This window comes from Brassica rapa, chromosome A01, assembly GCF_000309985.2.
Source record: "Brassica rapa cultivar Chiifu-401-42 chromosome A01, CAAS_Brap_v3.01, whole genome shotgun sequence".
NCBI classification, from domain to species: domain Eukaryota; kingdom Viridiplantae; phylum Streptophyta; class Magnoliopsida; order Brassicales; family Brassicaceae; genus Brassica; species Brassica rapa.
This window is the reverse complement of record NC_024795.2, coordinates 29,015,705-29,039,240: the sequence shown is the minus strand read 5'-3', so window position 1 is coordinate 29,039,240 and position 23,536 is coordinate 29,015,705. Positions and strand designations below refer to the sequence as shown.

Here is a 23,536-nt window from a genome sequence, read left to right as displayed (position 1 = left end):
TAAGCTTTAATATGATCATGATCTTTTTGCTTCTCACCTGGTAGTTCTTTTGATAATCTTGTTTTAATAATCTTTTTTTTCTTTTGAGAAGAGATGATTGAACAGAGAGCTCTATTGCAATTCAAATAAAATAGAAGAGAAAAATTACGAATGGAAACTAAAGAAAAATAGATTTGATTTGAAATTTTGTTTAGGTTTTCTTCAAAAAAGAAAAACAGAGCAACCTAAGAAAACAAAAGAAGCAACAGTTTTTTTTTGAGTAGAGAAGGAAATGATTTCAAAAGGCTAAAACAGTTTGTTCTCTACTACTCTAAGCTCTTGTGTTGTTGCTTGTTCTTGATAGCAAGTTTTTTCAGCAGCTTAGTTAGTTGCCTCACGCTAACGCCTTTAAGACTCTCTTCATCGATCATGTTCTTCTTCTTCTTAGTCTCGACCTCTGCTTCTTTTTCTCCATTGTTGTCAAGAACCATCTCCTCCTCAACATTCTCCTTGTTCTTCGTGTTGTTGTCTGCAACAGAAGACTCTTCCGATTCAGAATCTATCATTTCTCCAGTTCTCAAACTCTTCTCATCTATCTCGCTTATCTCATAATCAGACCATTCATCACTATCTGATTCTTGAGTCTTCTTGTCTGAAACTATAGCCATCTCTGATTCAGCATCCATCAGTTCATCAGCCTCGCAACTTTCTTCTGATTCTTCAGCCACCAGAACTGTTGGGACAGTGTCTACCTTAGCCACATTATCACTAGCAGAGACATTAGACTCAAATCCCTCTTGGTTTGTGTCAGCAACACCACCAGAATCATCATCATCCTCCTCTGATTCAGTTTCAGAACCATTCTTCATTTCTTCAGACTCTGAAGCTGGAACGGTGTTGGACTCTGCAAAGAAGAGAATAATGAAGAAATTCAAACACTGAAGAAAAACAATATTGATAGGTAATGATTGTGTGTGTGTGTGTATACCTGTCCCCTTCATCTGTTCCTTACAGGTTGTGGCATCAACGAAAGTGATATCACCAAGATCACCATATAAAACATCAAGATCCGGATCATTCTTCGAATCATCCCACGAATCATTTAGATCTCTCACTGAGATAGCTTCAGCGTTGTCCTCTGATTTAACCTGAAGCTTGGAGCCTGCATATATAACAATTAAACTTGATTACACACTGATCAAAAGTTAACACTGCTAATAAGAAAAAAAACGGATTATGTTTTTTTTTTTTTGCAAACCTTCACTTTCAGCATCTTCCTTCTTCTTTGAAGGCACATTAGTCTTCAAACTCAGGTCAGCCATGGATTCCTCAAGCAACTTGACCGATCTTCTCGTGCTGTACACCCTCTGAACCGACTCAGATGCTGCAGCTGGCTGAGCCCTCGTTGTGCTTCTCGCCGCTGGAGTTTTGCTCTCCTCCAGATTCATAGCAACTGTGGCAGCAACTCTTCTACGGCTCTGAGGTAGTGATGGATCAACGTTGGCGTTTCTGTTTTCTTGCTCCAGCTCTCCAGCTAGGGACTTGCTAGTAACAAGGCAAGAACGGGTCACAAGCTCCGATGGTTGAGTTTCATCTTTGGTCTTTCTTCGAGTCGTTCTAGCTGCAGTGCGTGCAGCGCTTGGCATATTCTTGGCTACGCTTGTTGGAGACAGGTCACGTGTGGACTCAGATTGGTTCATGAACTCCTCAATACCTTCAACCTATTAAATAAATGTTAATATCAAATAAATATTATTAAAAAAAATGTCAATATCAAACACATCTGACTCGAGCTTGATTTCAAACAAAATGATTTATCAAATCTTAGTTACAAGATACAGATCTCATATCATTTTAACTAAATAAAGTTACTAGCTTTTGCCATTGAATATTGAAAAGAGAACTTACAATCTCAAGAGCTTTGAGAGCATCGGCCATGGCGATATTGGTCATGTTGGCTGGGATCTTGTTCTTCTTACAGAAGAACTGAAGATCTCTTCTCGTAAGACTGTCGAAATCCATCGCGAGATAGAGTGATTTTGATTTGGTGAGGGGAAATGACAGCTGCAAAACGAGAAGTTTCTTGTCTGATTGTCTGAAACGGTCTGAAGGGTGTGTATATATACACACATTACTCGAAAGAGAAGCCCTACCTAAGTGACCGTTAAGGCGTCAATTTTGAAATTTTAGTGGGCCTTAATATGGGCCTACAAATAAAAAGCTCAATGGGCTTCTAACTAGGTAACGTAGATAGCACGCGTTTCGAGAGCGCGTGTTAATTCAAGAAAAATACGCGGCTCGCAACCATCACCATCCGGAGGAGAAAGAGAGAGAGAGAGAGGCGAAAGAGAGACGGAGTCACGGAGAGGAGAGAGAGAGAGATACAAGAGGACGCGGAGGTTTCATCAGAGAGAGAATAACTAACATAGGTTATATAAACAGACGGCGGAGAGAGCAGAGAAGGAAGTTTTTTTTAAACCTAACCTTGAAGAAAGCGTGAGGTTATAGCAACTTTTACAAATCTGAATGCAAAGCTCCCTCCTCGCCGGATTCGCTTGCTTCCTTTCCGCCGCGATTTGCTTGTAGTAACGGCGGCTGAGCTGAGCTGGTTTTCAGGTAGATCGTTACTTGACCGTAGAAGAAACTGCTTTTGTTTTGAGAATGGTAGACTTTTGAGACCTGTTAGTGATATAGAATAGAGAAAGTGTGATCTTGAGTGTAGAGAGTGATGGGAAGCTCAGGATCAGGTGCGGTGGATTGGAAGGTGGGGTCGATTGTGTGGGTGAGGAGGAGGAACGGCTCGTGGTGGCCAGGGAGGATACTGGGACAAGATGATCTTGACTCTAATACTATCACCTCTCCACGATCTGGTACTCCTGTGAAGCTTCTTGGGAGAGAGGATGCAAGTGTGTAAGTCTCTTCTTGAATCTCTATAATAATTAAAAATAAAATAAAAACTCTGGATTGATTTTTTTTTGTTCATTGTTTTAGGGATTGGTATAACTTAGAGAAGTCCAAGAGGGTGAAGCCGTTTAGGTGTGGGGACTTTGATGACTGCATTGAGAAGGTGGAGACTTCGCAAGGGCTGACGGTGAGAAAGAGAGAGAAGTATGCTCGTAGAGAAGATGCTATTCTCCACGCTCTTGAGCTTGAGAAGGAGATTCTGAAGAAGGAAGTGGAAGTTGAGACTAGCAAGCCTAGGGATAACGCTCATGATATTTCTAATGGGACTTGTAACCATGTTGGTGATGATGTTATGCATTTGGAGAAAGGTAAAGTGGAAGATCATCAGCCAAGTTGTGAGGACGAGGTGCGTCCTCGAATGAGGGGTTTGGTGGAGTTTGGGCTGAGAACCAGTTCTTCTAAGCGGAAGTTTTCGTCTTCCAATGGTCCTCCTGATACTTCTTTCAAGTCTCTGGCTAGAAGCAACTCTTCAGCTTCTTCTAGTGGAGATCATAGCATGGAGAGGCCTAGCTACACCCTTGGTAAGATGATTCTTCAAACTTCCCTAAGTGTGTAGTTTTTCAAGATGGCTGGAGATTAGACACTTCTGGCTCTTTTGTTATGCGATTTTGGGCTCTGTTGCAGGGAAGGAGAAGACTAGGAGTTCGATGGAGGCTAAAAGGACTAAGTATACGTTTGCACCAAATGAGTCTAATGTTGTTTTTGATCGACATGAGAGTTTGCTAAGCCACAAGGAGGCAATGCATTCGTCCTTTCCTGGTGGCGGCTCTCGTTATTATGACCATCCTGATTTTTTGCAAGATATTGAATATGTTTCTTCTGAGTCCGAAACTGATTCTTCTGATATGGAGGAGGATACTGATGATGACATTCACTTGCTGTCAGGTGAACGGCTAAAAGCTAGTTTCTTATCACATAAATGATTCTAGTTCTTTGTCTGGCATTGGTTCAAGCCTCTGAACTTTAGAAACCAAATAACCTTTTTGATTACTAAGACCACAGTTATCTAACTAGTTTTGATTCTATCTTTTCAGGAGCTGGGCGTCATTCAGAGCAACACAATACTTTTAGTAGACACATGTCAGCAGAGGATGAAAGCACCAGTAGCGAGGAAGACTGTTACGAGTCATCCATGTCTGGCGACTCTTATCACCTTTATTCCCAAGATCCTGATAATGGAGCTGGTACGGTTTCCAAGTGGCAGCTCAAGGGGAAAAGAAACATGCGCAATCTTCCAAGAAGGTCTGCACGCAAGAGGGAAATGCACCGTCATCATCTGGAAGGTGGAAGAAGATATTCTGAATACAAGAGAAGAGCATTTGGCCAAAAGCCTATGGGTTATGGATTAGATTCTAGTGATGGAACTGATGACACTGATCCCAACGAAAGACAGTTCGGGCTAGGTGATGATGATGAGTATCGGTTGTCAACTATGTTTGCATCTGGATGTAAGAACATCTATAGCCGTGACATGCTGGACTGGGATGATGACCCTTGGGAAGGCCAAATTGGTTTGAAGAAACACGAAGGTTCAGATGCTTCTCATCGACATTTTGGAAGAAAAACGTATCCTCCATTGATGGATGTTGATTTAGAAGTACAAGGAAGCTATCGGAAAGGTCCTGTCCCATTTGTCTCACTTATGAGTAAGTTAAACGGCAGAGCAATCATTGGGCATCCGGTTGAAGTCCAAGTCTTAGCAGATGGTTCCTCTGAGTCATATGAGTACTTTAGTAATGAAACAAGCTACCATGACAAACCCTTGTTACTTCCCCCTGCTTGGAAGACTGCAAGGAGGAGTAGCTCACGGGTTCCACGGTTGCATCGGTTATCATCATCGCTTGAAGCCGATCCTGAGGATCATTCTCCACCAGATCAGGGACGGAAACCACTGCTTAGGAAGCTTGGTTCGGGAAACTTTAGTAATGATGGAGACTCGGTGAGGAGAGGCAATCCAATGGGCATTCCACGACCACCTGGAGAAAGAAAGAAGTTGCTGAAGAACACAAACGCAACCCCTAGTCAAAAGACAAGGGCACTATCTTCGTTCAGCGGCGAACAAGCACTACACGGGACAAAGGCCTTGGGGGATGGGACTCACGAGCTCTCTAACAGACGGGTGTTACCGGGACCACCAACTGTGGCCTGCATACCGGTCAAACTAGTATTTAGCAGATTACTGGAGAAGATAAATAGACCTCCATCAAAACCGACCGTGAAAGGCTTCAAAGAGAGAAGAGATCAATAACAAGAGGTATTTTTAGTCAAGCCAAAACGAGATTTACAGCTACAAAAAGTATAACCATTTGGTTTTTGTGGACTGTGAATCACGTTCATCAGGCTTTGATTATGTGATGACTCTTAGAGGGAAAGTTAGTCGTAGGGAGAAGAATTTACGTAGAGAGACTCTGGTTACTTCTTCGTACAGATCAGGTGAAGAGTTTCGAACATTGATACCACTGGTTCGTTTTGTATATTTTTCATTCTCTTTGAATTAGTTCAAGCTTTGTCTCTTTGATTTAGTTCTAGCTTTAGATTTATAGTCTTAGATGGTTTTTGTTTTGTTTTTGCTTTTTACTTGCTGTATCTTTGCTGGCTAATTAATTTACACATTATCAATTTTTGTTCTTCAGAGATCATTTTATGGTCTGTTTGTTTGGTCAAAGGGTAGATCAACCGGTTTAGACTTTTAGTTATTTATGTTTTCCAGAATATATTTAATTTTAGCTCATGATTGATTATGGAACCGAGGAAGTAAAATTTGGTTAAGGTTTGATTTAGTTTTGTAGACCGAAAGAAACTTCTCATAATCTACCAAGCTCAGCTCTTGGCTTTGGGCTTGGTTTTTTGAAGGGCTGGACTTCAGCTCTGTTTGGTTGACTTTGGGTTTGGTTTAAGATGAATCTCACCAAATCGTTTGCAGGACCCAAAGAATCTATCATGTGCGAAGGGCCCGTAGGAACGATCCATATACACATAAAATAAAATAAAGTTTATTTATCAATCATGGCTCAAAAAGTCACTGAATCTGTTCAACACACTTCGACACGTATCGTTAGATTCGTCACACAGAGATTCTCGATGACCTTGTTCTCTGTGCCATCTGTTTCCACCCACCACGTAACATGCATCTCAATCTCCGTCCATTTCTCAGCTCTTTTCACGTGTCATGATCGGGTACAACACATTCCCAAAATATCTTATCTCCGACCAGAAAAAACTTTATTATATAAACGACCGCAAAACCAGAACCCATGTTCATGGGCGTGAACATGTTACTTTGAGAAACGGATTTCACAAGATAATGTTTTATATTCGAATATTCATTACGTCCCTTCTCCAAAGTTAGATACAAATATGCAATTTTTTAAACATTTTAAAGACAAAAATCTACCAATAAAGTATCAATTAATTGTAATTATGGACCTGACTATATATAGACGCTCGTCATCATTGTAATAAAATTGTTTGTATATAAAAAGAGCACTGTTTCTATGCTCAAGTCTTGATAAATTAGAAGGAAGAGAAAAAAAAATGCATTATCAAGAGCAGATGGAGTCTCTTATGCTGGGTGAAGAACGCAGACGCGAAAACTGCGTTAGAGACGCAGACGCGGACGCAGATGAAGGTTTTAACTCTCCCTCTTCTTTTCCAAACTCTCCTGACGATTCAGACCGTCGCAGTTCTTCTTCTTCAAGGTAAGAACAATCAAAGAGTTTTCGTTTATTTACCGCTGTGTTTAGAGTTTTCGTTTTTTTTGCCCCTGAGTTTAGATCTGGTTAGATTAAGCCCCAACATTTAGTGTCTATTTGTAAATTTTAGGGTATTTTCTTATAGTCCTATAGTTTTTCTGTAAATTAAGGGATATAGTACGAGAAGATTTAATTTTGTTCAAAATTGTTGTGTATTTGTAAATTTTAGGGTATTTTCTTATAATCCTATAGTTTAGGGATATAATACGAAAAGCTTTAAATTTTGTTCAAAATTGTTGTGTATTTGTAATTTTTATATTTTTGAAAATGTTCACGACAGGAGAGGATTGTCAAAACATTACAGAGGCAAGTCACAGTCCTTCACGTCGTTGTCGGAAGCGCTGACAGTAGAAGATCTCGCGAAACCCGAGAATCCTCTCAACGCAAAGCTGAAGCAGCGACGGGAGAGCTCTCACTGTCGACGATTATCCGGTTGCGGCGGTGCATCGCAGCAAAATCTAGCTGGCCACGACGCTTTCTTCGCCGGAAACGATAGGCAGCCGAGACTTTCCGGTAACAGACTGCCTCCGAGAGCTCAGACGCTTTCGGCGGCTCACATATCGGCTTTGCTCACTCGAACCTGAACCGGGAAGCTTTTAGTTTATTTGTTTATCTAAACCGGAATAGAACCGGGTTTCGTTTGGGATGATGTTTTCTCGAGCTTCAGTCTTCTGAATTGTGTGAGAATGTATAAATTATAAGTATTTAGACTCTTATGATCGTTTCGTAATTTTCAGTTTTAATCTTAAATTAGCTCAAGCCGAACTTTACTGTATTCTATGGTACTATACACAAGAGATTTGGGAACTTTTGAAAATACAAAAAGATCTAGGACGCTTTTATGAACATAATAAGATATGGGTTAATTCGGCAAATAACAGCAGTATGGGACAGCATGATTAAATACTGAATAAGTTAGAATGGTTTAGTAAATAATAGCAGTTGTGGACACTTTGGTGTATATACAAAAGAAGTTGGGGTGGTTTAATAAATATCATAGGATCTGGGGCCTGTTCGTGAATGCCATCTGAATTGGGGTAAATACTAAAATTCTGGGGAGTTTTATAAATTGTTCTTTCTAAGTAAATGTTAAGAGTAAATTAGCTCAATATACTAAAAGAAGTGGGATACCATAGAATTGAGGGAAAATGGTGATGATGGGGGGAAAAAAATTATGGGGAAATAGGGTATGGAGTGCAAATAGGGTATATGTTGTGTGTAGGGAGTACAAATTCTCATGTTAAATTTACTAAACCAAAAAACAAAGGATCCAACATTGTTTAGAAAGTGTTTTGAGTTAGTTACTTTGAATGAATAACCACCATACTTACCACAACTTAAAAGTTAAAACACGAAAAAGGCCTATTTGAACATGAAATTTGCCTGTGTTCAAAAAAAAAAAAAGAACATGAAATTTGCCTTTCGTGCCTATTTCTTTCCGAACTTTGTAGTACTGCATATTTCATACTCAACTAAGTAAAAGTCCAAATATACTATATAAACTTTAATGCATCGTGCTTTTCATTCCCGAACTTTTAGTAATGAATATTATATACTGAAGTAAACAAAAATTCAAAAATATTACATGAACTCTTAAAATTGTGTTTCTATATATATTGTATGTCAAAGGTGTTAGTCACCCATTAATTTATCAAAACAACGTCATTTTGGATAACATCTATAAACCAAAATAACTTTCTTGTATAAATTGTGTAAACATTAACTTATATATATTTTTATCAAATAAATCTATAATTACTTATGATTTTAAATTTACCTTTAAAAATTATTATTTTATAAGTTTAAATTATTATTATTAATTCAAATATTTACTTTATGCTTGTCCACCAGTGTGAGAGTTTGAAACTCCCAAAAAATAAATTTTAACTTTAGAGAATTTATCCAAGATAACGCGTTTTGATGCAACTATGCATTAAAAAAAGAGTATTATGAAGTTTTACTAAATTAATTTATAAAAATAATTAAACGGTGCTTATTTACCATGAAAAAGAGTTTAGCATACATTAAGAAAAATTTAGAATATAGTTAGAAATTAAAAAAAAAAACACTAAAGATTATAGGGTTCAGTATATAAAGTATTTACCAAAAACTCAGTATTTTCTTAGGGGTAAACAAATAGATTTTAACAAAATTTCAAAAAATACGACAATATTTTTTTAATGCCTAATTGCATCCTGCACTAACATATGATTATGTTCAAAGAGATTTAGAGCCTTTGTTGTCTCCAATTTTCAAGAAAATAATTATTTTATAGTAGTTGTTTCATCGATTTAGGGACTATTATGAAGTTTTACTAAATTAATTGATAAAAAAATTATAACGATTCTCATATACCATGAAAAGAGCTTAAAATACATTAATACAAATATAGAATGTGGTTATAAATTTTAAAACAACACTAAATATTATAGGCTTCAGTATATAAAGTATTTACCAAAAACTCAATATTTTCGAAGGGGTTAACACATGGACTTTGGGAAAATTTCAAAAAAATGAAAATATTGTTTTAATGCATAGTTGCATCCTGCACTAACCTATGATAATGTTCAAAGAGGTTTGGAGCCTTTGTTATCTCCGTTTTGCAAGAAAATAGTTATTTTATAGTAGTTGTTTCATTGATTTATGGAGTATTATGAAATTTACTAAATTAATTGATAAGCAAATTATAACGATTCCCATATACCATGAAAAAGAGCTTAAAATATATTAATACAAATGTAGAATGTAGTTAGAAATTTTTAAACGACACTAAAGATTATATAAGCTTTGGTATATAAAGTATTTACCAAAAACTCAATATATTCGAAGGGGTTAACACACGGATTTTGAGAAAATTTCAAAAAATATGAATATAAGGTTTTAATGCATAGTATAATCATACACTAACCTATGATGATGTTCAATGAGATTTGGAGCCTTTGTTGTCTCCGTTTTTCAAGAAAATATTGATTTTGCAGTGGTTATTCCATCGATTTATGGAGTATTATGAAGTTTTATTAAATTAATTGATTAAAAAATTATAAAGATTCCCATATACCATGAAAAATAGCTTAAAATACATTAATACAAATGTAGAATGTAGTTAGAAATTTTAAAACAACACTAAAGATTATAGGCTTCAATATCTAAAATATTTACCAAAAACTCAATATTTTCGAAGGGGTTAACACATGGATTTTGAGAAAATTTCATAAAATATGACAATATCATTTTAATGCATAGTTGCATCCTGCACTAACCTTTGATGATGCACAAAGAGATTTGGAGCCTTTGTTGTCTCCTTTTTTCAAGAAAATAGTTATTTTATAGTGGTTATTCCATCGATTTGGAAAGTATTATGAAGTTTTACTAAATTAATTGATAAACAAATTATAACGATTAACACATACCATAAAAAGAGCTTAAAATACATAAATACAAATTTGGAATGTAGTTAGAAATTTTAAAACAACACTAAAGATTATAGGTTTCACTATATAAAGTATTTACCAAAAACTCAATATTTTCGAAGGGGTTGCACATGAATTTTGAGAAAATTTCATAAAATATGATAATATTTTTTTAATGCATAGTTGCATCCCGCACTAACCTATGATGATGTTCAATGAGATTTGGAGCCTTTGTTGTCTCCGTTTTTCAAGAAAATAGTTATTTTATAGTAGTTGTTTCATCGATTTAGTGAGTATTATGAAGTTTTACTAAATTAATTGATAAACAAATTATAACGATTCTCATATACCATGAAAAAGAGCTTAAAATACATTAGTACAAATGTAGAATGTGGTTAGAAACTTTAAAACAACACTAAAGATTATAGCCTTCAGTATATAAAGTATTTACCAAAAACTCAATATTTTCGAAGGGGTTAACACATGGATTTTGAGAAAATTTCAAAAAATATGATAATGTTGTTTTAATGCATAGTTTCATCTTGCACTAACCTATGATGATGTTCAAATATATTTGGAGCATTTGTTGTCTACGTTTTTCAAAAAAAAAGTGATTTTATAGTGTTTATTCCATCGATATAAGGAGTATTATGAAGTTTTATTAAATTAATTGATAAACAAATTATAACGATTAACACATACCATGAAAAAGAGTTTAAATAGATAAATACAAATGTAGAATGTGGTTAGAAATTTTAAAACAACACTAAAGATTATAGGCTTCAGTATATAAAATATTTATCAAAACATCAATATTTTTGAAGGGGTTAACACATGGATTTTGAGAAAATTTTATAAAATATGAAAATATTTTTTTAATGCATATTTGCATCATGTACTAACCTATGATGAAGTTCAATGAGATTTGGAGCCTTTGTTGTCTCTGTTTTTCAAGAAAATAGTTATTTTATAGTAGTTGTTATATCATTGATTTAGGGAGTATTATGAAGTTTTACTAAATTAATTGAGAAACAAATTATAACGATTCTCATATACCATGAAAAAGAGCTTAAAATACATTAGTACAAATGTAGAATGTGGTTAGAAATTTTAAAACAACACTAAAGATTATAGGCTTCAATATATAAAGTATTTACCAAAAACTCAATATTTTCGAAGGGGTTAACACCTGGACTTTGAGAAAATTTCAAAAATATGATAATATTATTTTAATGCATAGTTTCATCTTGCACTAACCTATGATGATGTTCAAAGAGATTTGAAGCCTTTGTTTTTCAAGAAAGGAGTTATATTATAGTGGTTATTCAGTCAATTTAGAAAGTATTATGAAGTTTTATAAAATTAATTGATAAAAATATTATAACGATTAACACATACCATGAAAAAGAGCTTAAATACATAAATACAAATGTAGAATGTAGTTAGAAATTTGAAAACAACACTAAAGATTATAGGCTTCAGTATATAAAATATTTTCCAAAAACTCAATATTTTCGAAGGGGTTGCACATGGATTTTGAGAAAATTTCAAAACTATATGACAATATTTTTTTAATGCATAGTTGCATCCTGCACTAACCTATGATGATGTTCAATGAGATTTGGAGCCTTTGTTGTCTCGTTTTTCCAAGAAAATAGTGATTTTATAATGGTTATTCCATCGATTTAGGAAGTATTATGAAGTTTTACTAAACTAATTGATAAAAAAATTATAACGATTTCCATATACCATGAGAACAAGCTTAAAATACATTAATACAAATTTAGAATGTGGTTATAAATTTTAAAACAACACTAAAGATTATAGGCTTCAATATATAAAGTATTTACCAAAAACTCAATATTTTCGAAGGGGTTAACAGATGGATTTTGAGAAAATTTTATAAAATATGGTTTTAATGCATAGTTTCATCCTGCATTAACCTATGATGATGTTCAAAGAGATTTGGAGCCTTTGTTGTCTCCGTTTTTCTAGAAAATAGTTATTTTATAGTGGTTATTCCATCGATTTAGGGAGTATTATGAAGTTTTACTTAATTAATTGATAAAAAAATAATAATGATTCCCATATACCATGAAAAAGAGCTTAAAATACATTAATACAAATGTAGAAAGTGGTTAGAAATTTTAAAACAACACTAAAGATTATAGGCTTAAGTATATAAAGTATTTACCAAAAACTCAATATTTTCGAAGGGGTTAACATATGGATTTTGAGAAAATTTCAAAAAAATATGACAATATTGTTTTAATGCATAGTTGCATCCTGCACTTACCTATGATGGTGTTTAAAGAGGTTTGGAGCCTTTTTTGTCTCCTGTTTTCAAGAAAAAAGTTATTTTATAGTAGTTATTTCATCGATTTAGGGAGAATTATGAAGTTTTACTAAATTAATTGATAAATTTTTTTTTAAATATTCCCATATACCATGAAAAAGAGCTAAAAATACATTAATACAAATGTAAAATTTGGTTAGAAGTTTTTAAACAACACTAAAAATTATAGGATTCAATATATAAAGAATTTACCAGAAACTAAATTTTTTCGATGGGGTTAACACATGGATTTTGAGAAAATTTCATAAAATATGACAATATTATTTTAATGCATAGTTGCTTCCTGCACTTACCTATGATGATGTTCAAATAGGTTTGGAGCATTTGTTATCTTCGGTTTTCAAGAAAATAGTTATTTTATAGTAGTTATTTCATCGATTTAGGGAGAATTATGAAGTTTTACTAAATTAATTGATAAGCAAATTATAAATATATCCATATTCCATGAAAAAGAGCTTAAAATACATTAATACAAATGTAGAAAGTGGTTAGAAATTTTAAAACAACATTAAAGATTATAGGCTTAAGTATATAAAGTATTTATCAAAAACTCAATATTTTCGAAGGGGTTAACATATGGATTTTGAGAAAATTTCAAAACAATATTGTCATCCTGCACTTACCAATGATGATGTTTAAAGAGGTTTGGAGCCTTTGTTATCTCCAGTTTTCAAGAAAATAGTTATTTTATAGTAGATATTTCATCGATTTAGGAAGAATTATGAAGTTTTACTAAATTAATTGATAAACAATTTATAAATATTCCCATATACCATGAAAAAGAGCTTAAAATACATTAATACAAATGTAGAAAGTGGTTAGAAAATTTAAAACACCATTAAAGATTATAGGCTTAAGTATATAATGTATTTACCAAAAACTCAATATTTTCGAAGGGGTTAACATATGGATTTTGAGAAAATTTCAAAAAATATGACAATATTATTTTAATGCATACTTGCATCCTGCACTTACCTATTATGATGTTCAAAGAGATTTGGAGCATTTGTTGTCTCCCTTTTTCAAGAAAATAGTTATTTTCTAGTAGTTATTTCATTTATTTAGGGAGAATTATGAAGTTTTACTAAATTAATTGATAAAAAAATTATAAATATTCCCATATACCACGAAAAATAGCTTAAAATACATTAATACAAATGTAGAAAGTGGTTAGAAATTTTAAAACAACATTAAAGATTATAGGCTTAAGTATATAAAGTATTTACCAAAAACTCAATATTTTCGAAGGGGTTAACACATGGATTTTGTGAAAATTTCAAAAAATATGACAATATTTTTTTAATGCATAGTTGCATCTTGCACTTACCTATGACGGTGTTTAAAGAGGTTTGGAGCCTTTGTTGTCTCCGGTTTTCAAGAAAAAAGTTATTTTATAGGAGTTATTTCGTCGATTTAGGGAGAATTATGAAGTTTTACTAAATTAATTGATAAAAGAATTTATAAATATTCCCATATACAATGAAAAAGAGCTAAAAATACATTAATACAAATGTAGAATTTGGTTAGAAATTTTTAAACAACACTAAAGATTATAGGATTCAATATATAAAAAATTTACCAGAAACTCAATATTTTCGAAGGGGTTAACACATGGATTTTGAGAAAATTTCATAAAATATGACACTATGGTTTTATTGCATAGTTTCATCCTGCACTAACCTACGATGATGTTCAAAGGGATTTGGAGTATTTGTTGTCTACGTTTTTCAAGAAAATAATTATTTTATAGTGGTTATTCCATCGATTTTGGGAGTATTATGAAGTTTTACTAAATTAATTTATAAAAAAATAATAATGATTCCCATATACCATGGAAAAGAGCTTAAAAAACATTAATACAAATGTAGAAAGTTCTTAGAAAATTTTAAACCACACTAAAGATTATAGGCTTAAGTATATAAAGTATTTTCCAAAAACTCAATATTTACGATGGGGTTAACACATGGATTTTGAGAAAATTTCAAAAAATATGACAATATTATTTTAATGCATATTTGCATCCTGCACTTACCTATGATGATGTTCAAAGAGGTTTGGAGCATTTGTTGTCTCCGGTTTTCAAGAAAATAGTTATTTTATAATAGTTATTTCATCGATTTAGGGAGAATAATGAAGTTTTACTAAATTAATTGATAAACAAATTATAAATATTCCCATATACCATGAAAAAGAGCTTAAAATACATTAATACAAATGTAGAAAGTGGTTAGAAATTTTAAAACAACATTAAAGATTATAGGCTTAAGTATATAAAGTATTTACCAAAAACTCAATATTTTCGAAGGGGTTAACATATGGATTTTGAGAAAATTTCAAAAAATATGACAATATTTTATTAATGCATAGTTGCATCCTGCACTTACCTATGATGATGTTTAAAGAGGTTTGGAGCCTTTGTTGTCTCCGGTTTTCAAGAAAATAGTTATTTTATAGTAGTTATTTCGTCGATTTAGGGAGAATTATGAAGTTTTACTAAATTAATTGATAAAAAATTTATAAATATTCCCATATACCATGAAAAAGAGCTTAAAATACATTAATACAAATGTAGAATTTGGTTAGAAATTTAAAAAAAACACTAAAGATTATAGGCTTCAATATATAAAGAATTTACCAAAAACTCAATATTTTCGAAGGGGTTAACACATGGATTTTGAGAAAATTTAATAAAATATGACACTATGGTTTTAATGCGTAGTTTCATCCTGCACTAACCTATGATGATGTTCAAAGAGATTTAGAGCGTTTGTTGTGTCCGTTTTTCAAGATAATAGTTATTTTAAAATGGTTATTCCATCGATTTAGGGAGTATTATGAAGTTTTAATTAATTAATTGATAAAGAAAATAATAATGATTCTCATATACCATGAAAAAGAGCTTAAAATACATTAATACAAATGTAGAAAGTGGTTAGAAATTTTAAAACAACATTAAAGATTATAGGCTTAAGTATATAATGTATTTACCAAAAACTCAATATTTTCGAAGGGGGTTAACACATGGATTTTGAGAAAAATTTCAAAAAATATGACAATATTTTTTTAATGCATAGTTGCATCCTGCACTTACCTATTATGATGTTCAAAGAGATTTGGAGCCTTTGTTGTCTCCCTTTTTCAAGAAAATAGTTATTTTATAAAGGTTATTTCATCGATTTAGGGAGTATTATGAAGTTTTACTAAATTAATTGATAAACAATTTATAAATATTCCCATATTCCATGAAAAAGAGCTTAAAATACATTAATACAAATGTAGAAAGTGGTTAGAAATTTTAAAACAACACTAAATATTATAGGCTTAAGTATATAAAGTATTTACCAAAAACTCAATATTTTCGAAGGGGTTAACATATGGATTTTGAGAAAATTTCAAAAAAAAATGAAAATATTGTTTTAATGCATAGTTTCATCCTGCACTTACCTATGATGATGTTTAAAGAGGCTTGGAGCCTTTGTTGTCTCCGGTTTTCAAGAATATAGTTATTTTATAGTAGTTATTTCATCTATTTATAGAGAATTATGAAGTTTTACTAAATTAATTGATAAAAAATTTATAAATATTCCCATATACCATGAAAAAGAGCTAAAAATACATAAATACAAATGTAGAATTTGGTTAGAAATTTTTAAACAACACTAAAGATTATAGGATTCAATATATAAAGAATTTACCAGAAACTCAATATTTTCGAAGGGGGGGTTAACACATGGATTTTGAGAAAATTTCATAAAATATGACACTATGGTTTTAATGCGTAGTTTCATCCTGCACTAACCTATGATGATGTTCAAAGAGATTTGGAGCCTTTGTTGTCTCCGTTTTTCAAGAAAATAGTTATTTTATAGTGGTTATTCCATCGATTTAGGAAGTATTATGAAGTTTTACTAAATTAATTAATAAAAAAATAATAATGATTCCCATATACCATGGAAAAGAGCTTAAAATACATTAATACAAATGTAGAAAGTGCTTAGAAAATTTAAAACCACACTAAAGAATATAGGCTTAAATATATAAAGTATTTTCCAAAAACTCAATATTTTCGAAGGGGTAACACATGGATTTTGAGAAAATTTCAAAAAATTTGACAATATTATTTTAATGCATAGTTGCATCCTGCACTTACCTATGATGATGTTCAAAGAGGTTTGGAGCATTTGTTGTCTCCGGTTTTCAAGAAAATAGTTATTTTATAGTAGTTATTTCATCGATTTAGGGAGAATTATGAAGTTTTACTAAATTAATTGATTAAAAAATTATAAATTTTCCCATATACCATGAAAAAGAGCTTAAAATACATTAATACAAATGTAGAAAGTGGTTAGAAATTTTAAAACAACATTAAAGATTATAGGCTTAAGTATATAAAGTATTTACCAAAAACTCAATATTTTCGAAGGGGTTAACATATGGATTTTGAGAAATTTCAAAAAATATGACAATATTTTTTTAATGCACAGTTGCATCCTGCACTTACCTATCATGATGTTTAAAGAGGTTTGGAGCCTTTGTTGTCTCCGGTTTTCAAGAAAATAGTTATTTTATAGTAGTTATTTCGTCGATTTACGGAGAATTATGAAGTTTTACTAAATTAATTGATAATTTTTTTTTAAATATTCTCATATACCATGAAAAAGAGCTTAAAATACATTAATACAAATGTAGAATTTGGTTAGAAATTTTTAAACAACACTAAAGATTATAGGCTTCAATATTTAAATAATTTACCAAAAACTCAATATTTTCGAAGGGGTTAACACATGGATTTTGAGAAAATTTCAAAAAATATGACAATTATTTTAATGCATATTTGCATCCTGCACTTACCTATGATTATGTTCAAAGAGGTTTGGAGCATTTGTTGTCTCCGGTTTTCAAGAAAATAGTTATTTTATAGTAGTTATTTCATCGATTTAGGGAGAATAATGAAGTTTTACTAAATTAATTGATAAACAAATTATAAATATTCCCATATACCATGAAAAAGAGCTTAAAATACATTAATACAAATGTAGAAAGTGGTTAGAAATTTTAAAACAACATTAAATATTATAGGCTTAAGTATATAAAGTATTGAGTCAATTGGCAAAATATACATGAAAGTGCACTAAATTAAGTAACTACCATACGCGCTTGGAAACTCCTCTATACTGTTCAATATTCGATCCCTTCTACCGATTTTACCCCTACTCTCATTCATCTCCACCTAAAACATATTTTTATTATCCTCCTCCCATCATCTGAGTCACCGTCCGTCTGTCACAACCAAACGCTTCCTTTCTCCATTGCTTTGTCTCCGATACATGGATTCGATCGTTCTTTGTCAAAAAGTAGAAAACCCAAAACTGAAAGTTCCAAATTTCGTATTAGATCCACATCAAAATCAGTTTTTTTAATTTATTTATTCTTCGATTCATTTTCCCCTTAGGGTTTATTGAATGGGTGGTTCTCTCTCTTTGCCAATGGTTCATCGTATTTTCCGTCGAGATCTGTTAAAGCATGGTCTTGGTGATTTGCCGGAAAGGGAAGAGAGCTGGGAGATACAAGTAAGAGTCAATTAGGTAGATCTCTCGGTGGAGACACTTGGCGGTGGAGGCGGGGGATCCGGAGGCGAGTACGGCGGAGGAGAAGAGAGGAGATGGAGGAGCGGAGGGAGGAGAGAGAGAGATTTCCGCGTCGGAGATGGAAGAGAACTGGGAGAGGAGCTCGGGGTGGAGGGAGACGGCGCCGTGGCGGAGCTGGGCGCGTCGCGGAGGCGGATCGCTTGGTGGAGACGCTCGGCAGTGGAGGTGGGAGATCTGGAGGCGAGTGCAGCGAAGGAGAAGAAGTAAGGGGAAAGGAATGGAGACACGGTGGGTTCCTTGGCAGAGATCCAGAGATGACGAAAAAGATGATGGTTGTGGAAAATCATAGGAAATAGGGGTATTAGAGTCATTAATTTTTAAGCACAGTACATAATAGTGTCAAATGGTAGATTGCTAATTAGTCTATATTGTTTGTGTATACAATGCAAATTCTCTAAAGTATTTACCAAAAACTCAATATTTTCGAAGGGGTTAACACATGGATTTTGTGAAAATTTCAAAAAATATGACAATATTTTTTTAATGCATAGTTGCATCCTGCACTTACCTATGATGGTGTTTAAAGAGGTTTGGAGCCTTTGTTGTCTCCGGTTTTCAAGAAAAAAGTTATTTTATAGTAGTTATTTCATCGATTTAGGGAGAATTATGAAGTTTTACTAAATTAATTGATAAAACAATTTATAAATATTTCCATATAACATGAAAAATATCTAAAAATACATTAATACAAATGTAGAATTTGGCTAAAGATTATAGGATTCAATATATAAAGAATTTACCAGAAACTCAATATTTTCGAAGGGGTTAACACATGGATTTTGAGAAAATTTCATAAAATATGACACTATGGTTTTATTGCGTAGTTTCATCGTGCACTAACCTATGATGATGTTCAAAGAGATTGGAGCCTTTGTTGTCTCCGTTTTTCAACAAAATAGTTATTTTATAGTGGTTATTCCATCGATTTTGGGAGTATTATGAAGTTTTACTAAATTAATTAATAAAAAAATAATAATGATTCCCATATACCATGGAAAAGAGCTTAAAATACATTAATACAAATGTAGAAAGTGCTTAGAAAATTTAAAACCACACTAAAGATTATAGGCTTAAGTATATAAAGAATTTACCAAAAACTCAATATTTTCGAAGGGGTACACATGGATTTTGAGAAAATTTCAAAAAAATATGACAATATTATTTTAATGCATATTTGCATCCTGCACTTACCTATGATGATGTTCAAAGAGGTTTGGAGCATTTGTTGTCTCCGGTTTTCAAGAAAATAGTTATTTTATAGTAGTTATTTCATCGATTTAGGGAGAATAATGAAGTTTTACTAAATTAATTGATAACAAAATTATAAATATTCCCATATACCATGAAAAAGAGCTTAAAATACATTAATACAAATGTAGAAAGTGGTTAGAAATTTTAAAACAACATTAAAGATTATAGGCTTAAGTATATAAAGTATTTACCAAAAACTCAATATTTTCGAAGGGTTTAACATATGGATTTTGAGAAAATTTCAAAAAATATGACAATATTTTTTTAATGCATAGTTGCATCCTGCACTTACCTATCATGATGTTTAAAGAGGTTTGGAGCCTTTGTTGTCTCCGGTTTTCATGAAAATAGTTATTTTATAGTAGTTATTTCGTCGATTTAGGGAGAATTATGAAGTTTTACTAAATTAATTGATAAAATTTTAAAAATATTCCCATATACCATGAAAAAGAGCTTAAAATACATTAATACAAATGTAGAATTTGGTTAGAAATTTTAAAACAACACTAAAGATTATAGGCTTCAATATATAAAGAATTTACCAAAAACTCAATATTTTCGAAGGGTTAACACATGGATTTTGAGAAAATTTCATAAAATATGACACTATGGTTTTAATGCGTAGTTTCATCCTGCACTAACCTATGATGATGTTCAAAGAGATTTGGAGCCTTTGTTGTCTCCGTTTTTCAAGAAAATAGTTATTTTATAGTGGTTAGTCCATCGATTTTGGGAGTATTATGAAGTTTTACTAAATTAATTAATAAGAAAATAGTAATGATTCCCATATACCATGGAAAAGAGCATAAAATACATTAATACAAATGTAGAAAGTGCTTAGAAAATTTAAAACCACACTAAAGATTATAGGCTTAAGTATATAAAGTATTTTCCAAAAACTCAATATTTTCGAAGGGGTTAACACATGGATTTTGAGAAAATTTCAAAAAATATGACAATATTATTTTAATGCATATTTGCATCCTGCACTTACCTATGATGATGTTCAAAGAGGTTTGGAGCATTTGTTGTCTCCGGTTTTCAAGAAAATAGTTATTTTATAGTAGTTATTTCATCGATTTAGGGAGAATTATGAAGTTTTACTAAATTAATTGATAAACAAATTATAAATTTTCCCATATACCATGAAAAAGAGCTTAAAATACATTAATACAAATGTAGAAAGTGGTTAGAAATTTTAAAACAACATTGAAGATTATAGGCTTAAGTATATAAAGTATTTACCAAAAACTCAATATTTTCGAAGGGGTTAAGATATGGATTTTGAGAAATTTCAAAAAATATGACAATATTTTTTTAATGCATAGTTGCATCCTGCACTTACCTATCATGATGTTTAAAGAGGTTTGGAGCCTTTGTTGTCTCCGGGTTTCAAGAAAATAGTTATTTTATAGTAGTTATTTCGTCGATTTAAGGAGAATTATGAAGTTTTACTAAATTAATTGATAAGCAAATTATAAATATATCCACATTCCATGAAAAAGAGCTTAAAATACATTAATACAAATGTAGAAAGTTGTTAGAAATTTTAAAACAACATTAAAGATTATAGGCTTAAGTATATAAAGTATTTACCAAAAACTCAATATTTTCGAAGGGGTTAACATATGGATTTTGAGAAAATTTCAAAAAAATATTGTCATCCTGCACTTACCTATGATGATGTTTAAAGAGGTTTGGAGCCTTTGTTATCTCCAGTTTTCAAGAAAATAGTTATTTTATAGTAGATATTTCATCGATTTAGGGAGAATTATGAAGTTTTACTAAATTAATTGATAAAAAAAAATTTATAAATATTCTCATATACCATGAAAAAGAGCTTAAAATACATTAATACAAATGTAGAATTTGGTTAGAAATTTTTAAACAACACTAAAGATTATAGGCTTCAATATATAAAGAATTTACCAAAAACTCAATATTTTAGAAGGGGTTAACACATGGATTTTGAGAAAATTTCATAAAATATGACACTATGGTTTTAATGCGTAGTTTCATCCTGAACTAACCTATGATGATGTTCAAAGAGATTTGAATCCTTTGTTGTCTCCGTTTTTCAAGAAAATAGTTATTTTATAGTGGTTATTCCATCGATTTAGGGAGGATTATGAAGTTTTACTAAATTAATTGATAAAGAAAAATAATGATTCCCATATCCTACTATATAAAAGGAGCTAAATTCTAGCTTCCTAAGCCCTGCCACATCACCTAAAATATTTAGAACCAATTAATGTTACACATCAACATGTAAATTAGCTAAATTCTTGCGACTCCTCATGTCATCTCTGTGGCGGCTCCGCGGTTGCCTCCCTCCGTTGCCGTGACCAAGCTTCCTTCGCGACTATAAGCCACGTTATTTCCTAGCTCCCAAAGTCGTCGATCTCACTTCCAATTGCAGAAGATCTCAAGCCGCGGCAGCCAAATTAGCCAATCTCACTTCTATTTCGTCTGAAGGGTTGATGGTTGACCGTCTCCGACTCTTCATTTTGTCGTCACCACCACATTGATTAATCAATTATCTTCTTTACTCCTTTCGTCTCCTTTTATATCAGAATTATGCTTTATGGTTTGAATCCGGTGGTTTATTATTTTTATTTTTGTTTGTAATTGTTTTCAGGCACCACTCATTCCAGCCAGAAACATCTGGATACTCTGTTCACGTAGCTATGTTCACAAGAAGTTGCTTAGCAGAGGATGATACTCTGATCACGCAGCTATTCGTAAAAACGGTATCTATCTCTTCTTGGCCGACTACAAGTAATATTTTTTTGGTTGTTTCATTCAATTGTTTTTGTCTGGTAATTAGGAGATAGTGAAATTGAGTAGACAATCAGAGAGATGGAAGCAACAGAGATGGAAGCAACGATGAAATGAAATAATTTGAGCAAGTAAGTGTAAAACTGGAAAGCCTATTATCCTAAGCACTTTGCTATAGACAAAATCTGTTATATATATATATATAATGATTAGAAGGATGCCGAGAAACAGCTGTGAAATTGTTGCAGAGTGGACGACCGTAATGCAAGAAGCTATATAACTTAAAGGAAACAAAAAAATGTTTTACATTTTTTTTTAGGATAAATGGTCATCCGTTTGATGCAGAAATGTTCTACTTGAGGCATGTATGCACAAAGTGACAGAAGAGTCAGAAAAACGTGGAGCATTTTGGTCTGAAAAGTGGCCAGAGTAGAGATTGTTCATCAGTGGTTTGAAGACACATATGGAAATCAACACAAGAGGATTTCACAGCAGACATGATTGTTGAAAAACTATTGTTTCAGTCATACTTCAAGGGTGTAGGAATTGATTGGTGGTATGTGAGAAACGTTATGGATTGAGAGCTGTATATGGAGGGTAAGCACTGAAAAAAAATCTTTCATCAATACAAAATTAGCTGCATGTATCTGTTACAAAATGATATATCTCTCTTTCTGGCTTTCAGTTTTATTGCTGCATTGAAGGATCTGAGACAGTGAGACTCTGTGTGATTAATGTACTTTCCTCAAACTTACGACCTTCATGATGATTCATCAATTCTCTGCACTGAAGAAGAGGTATGTATATATACAGCACTCTCACATATATGCATCTCTATTGCCTTTTTTTATATTTATGAATGCAAAATCTGATGTGTAAACAATACCTTTAGGTGCAGCTTGGTGTCTGTAATGGTTGAAGTGGACCGAATTCTTAGACCACAAGAAACATTTATAGTAAATGATGGCATGGAAAAGATAGGAGAAATTGAGAAGATGATGGAATCACTGAAATAAATGTAAGAATGACACATTCCAGATATGGAGAAGGAGTGATCTCTGTTCAGAAGTCATGGTGGCGTCCTACAGAGGTCGAGACCATTACATCGGTCATATCAAGTGAAAGAGAATTGGTTTAATATAGTTTTATGAGAATGTTTCTTTCATGATCACGTTGATTGCTTACATTGTATTAGGCCAATATGTGTATCTTTTTTTGCCTTGACGAAAATTATATACAAGACATTGTCCCTATAATATAAGCTTTTTATAAGTTTTTAATTTGGTCCTAAACACCCGTCACCCGTGGAATATTTATACTACTGCAGCAAACTTATATAGACTGTCTATTTGAACTATAGGTATATGATGAGCTCATGTTAATTACATCACCAAAGAA

The 23,536-nt window shown here is 32.3% G+C and overlaps 3 protein-coding genes and 3 long non-coding RNA genes across 10 annotated transcripts; 4 read left to right on the top strand and 2 right to left on the bottom strand.

Moving 5' to 3' along the window:
- Positions 1–144: 144 nt before the first annotated feature.
- On the bottom strand, positions 145–2,228 carry LOC103844070 (nucleolin). The gene is made up of 4 exons (XM_009120843.3): positions 1,888–2,228; positions 1,238–1,700; positions 968–1,141; positions 145–883 (listed from the first exon to the last, which is right to left on the bottom strand). The coding sequence occupies exons 1-4, from the start codon at positions 1,999–2,001 to the stop codon at positions 306–308; spliced, it is 1,329 nt and encodes a 442-aa protein (XP_009119091.1). The 5' UTR covers positions 2,002–2,228; the 3' UTR covers positions 145–305.
- Positions 2,229–2,299: 71 nt separating this feature from the next.
- On the top strand, positions 2,300–5,582 carry LOC103844079 (uncharacterized protein At1g51745). Of its 2 annotated transcripts, XM_033274202.1 has the most exons (6): positions 2,300–2,320; positions 2,393–2,595; positions 2,702–2,889; positions 2,971–3,464; positions 3,568–3,828; positions 3,978–5,582. In XM_033274202.1, the coding sequence occupies exons 3-6, from the start codon at positions 2,708–2,710 to the stop codon at positions 5,189–5,191; spliced, it is 2,151 nt and encodes a 716-aa protein (XP_033130093.1). In that variant the 5' UTR covers positions 2,300–2,320; positions 2,393–2,595; positions 2,702–2,707; the 3' UTR covers positions 5,192–5,582. The 2 variants fall into 2 exon arrangements, with proteins under 2 accessions (XP_033130093.1, XP_033130092.1); XM_033274201.1 differs by having other exon boundaries at positions 2,310–2,595.
- A 329-nt stretch (positions 5,583–5,911) lies between these two features.
- Positions 5,912–7,470, top strand: LOC103844089. The gene is made up of 2 exons (XM_009120864.3): positions 5,912–6,641; positions 6,976–7,470. The coding sequence occupies exons 1-2, from the start codon at positions 6,478–6,480 to the stop codon at positions 7,277–7,279; spliced, it is 468 nt and encodes a 155-aa protein (XP_009119112.1). The 5' UTR covers positions 5,912–6,477; the 3' UTR covers positions 7,280–7,470.
- Positions 7,471–10,303: 2,833 nt separating this feature from the next.
- LOC117126434 lies at positions 10,304–11,645 on the top strand. The gene is made up of 2 exons (XR_004448991.1): positions 10,304–10,499; positions 11,548–11,645. It is a non-coding gene; the product is annotated as an uncharacterized LOC117126434 (long non-coding RNA).
- Positions 10,825–16,486, bottom strand: LOC117126428. The gene is made up of 2 exons (XR_004448981.1): positions 16,192–16,486; positions 10,825–11,294 (listed from the first exon to the last, which is right to left on the bottom strand). It is a non-coding gene; the product is annotated as an uncharacterized LOC117126428 (long non-coding RNA).
- Positions 16,487–19,559: 3,073 nt separating this feature from the next.
- On the top strand, positions 19,560–23,418 carry LOC117126426. Of its 4 annotated transcripts, XR_004448977.1 has the most exons (7): positions 19,560–19,574; positions 19,925–20,060; positions 21,450–22,110; positions 22,188–22,269; positions 22,484–22,735; positions 22,824–22,935; positions 23,031–23,418. It is a non-coding gene; the product is annotated as an uncharacterized LOC117126426 (long non-coding RNA). The 4 variants fall into 4 exon arrangements; XR_004448979.1 differs by lacking the exon at positions 19,560–19,574 and having other exon boundaries at positions 19,744–20,060; positions 22,387–22,735; XR_004448980.1 differs by lacking the exon at positions 19,560–19,574 and having other exon boundaries at positions 19,745–20,060; positions 22,458–22,735.
- The last annotated feature ends 118 nt before the right edge of the window (positions 23,419–23,536 follow it).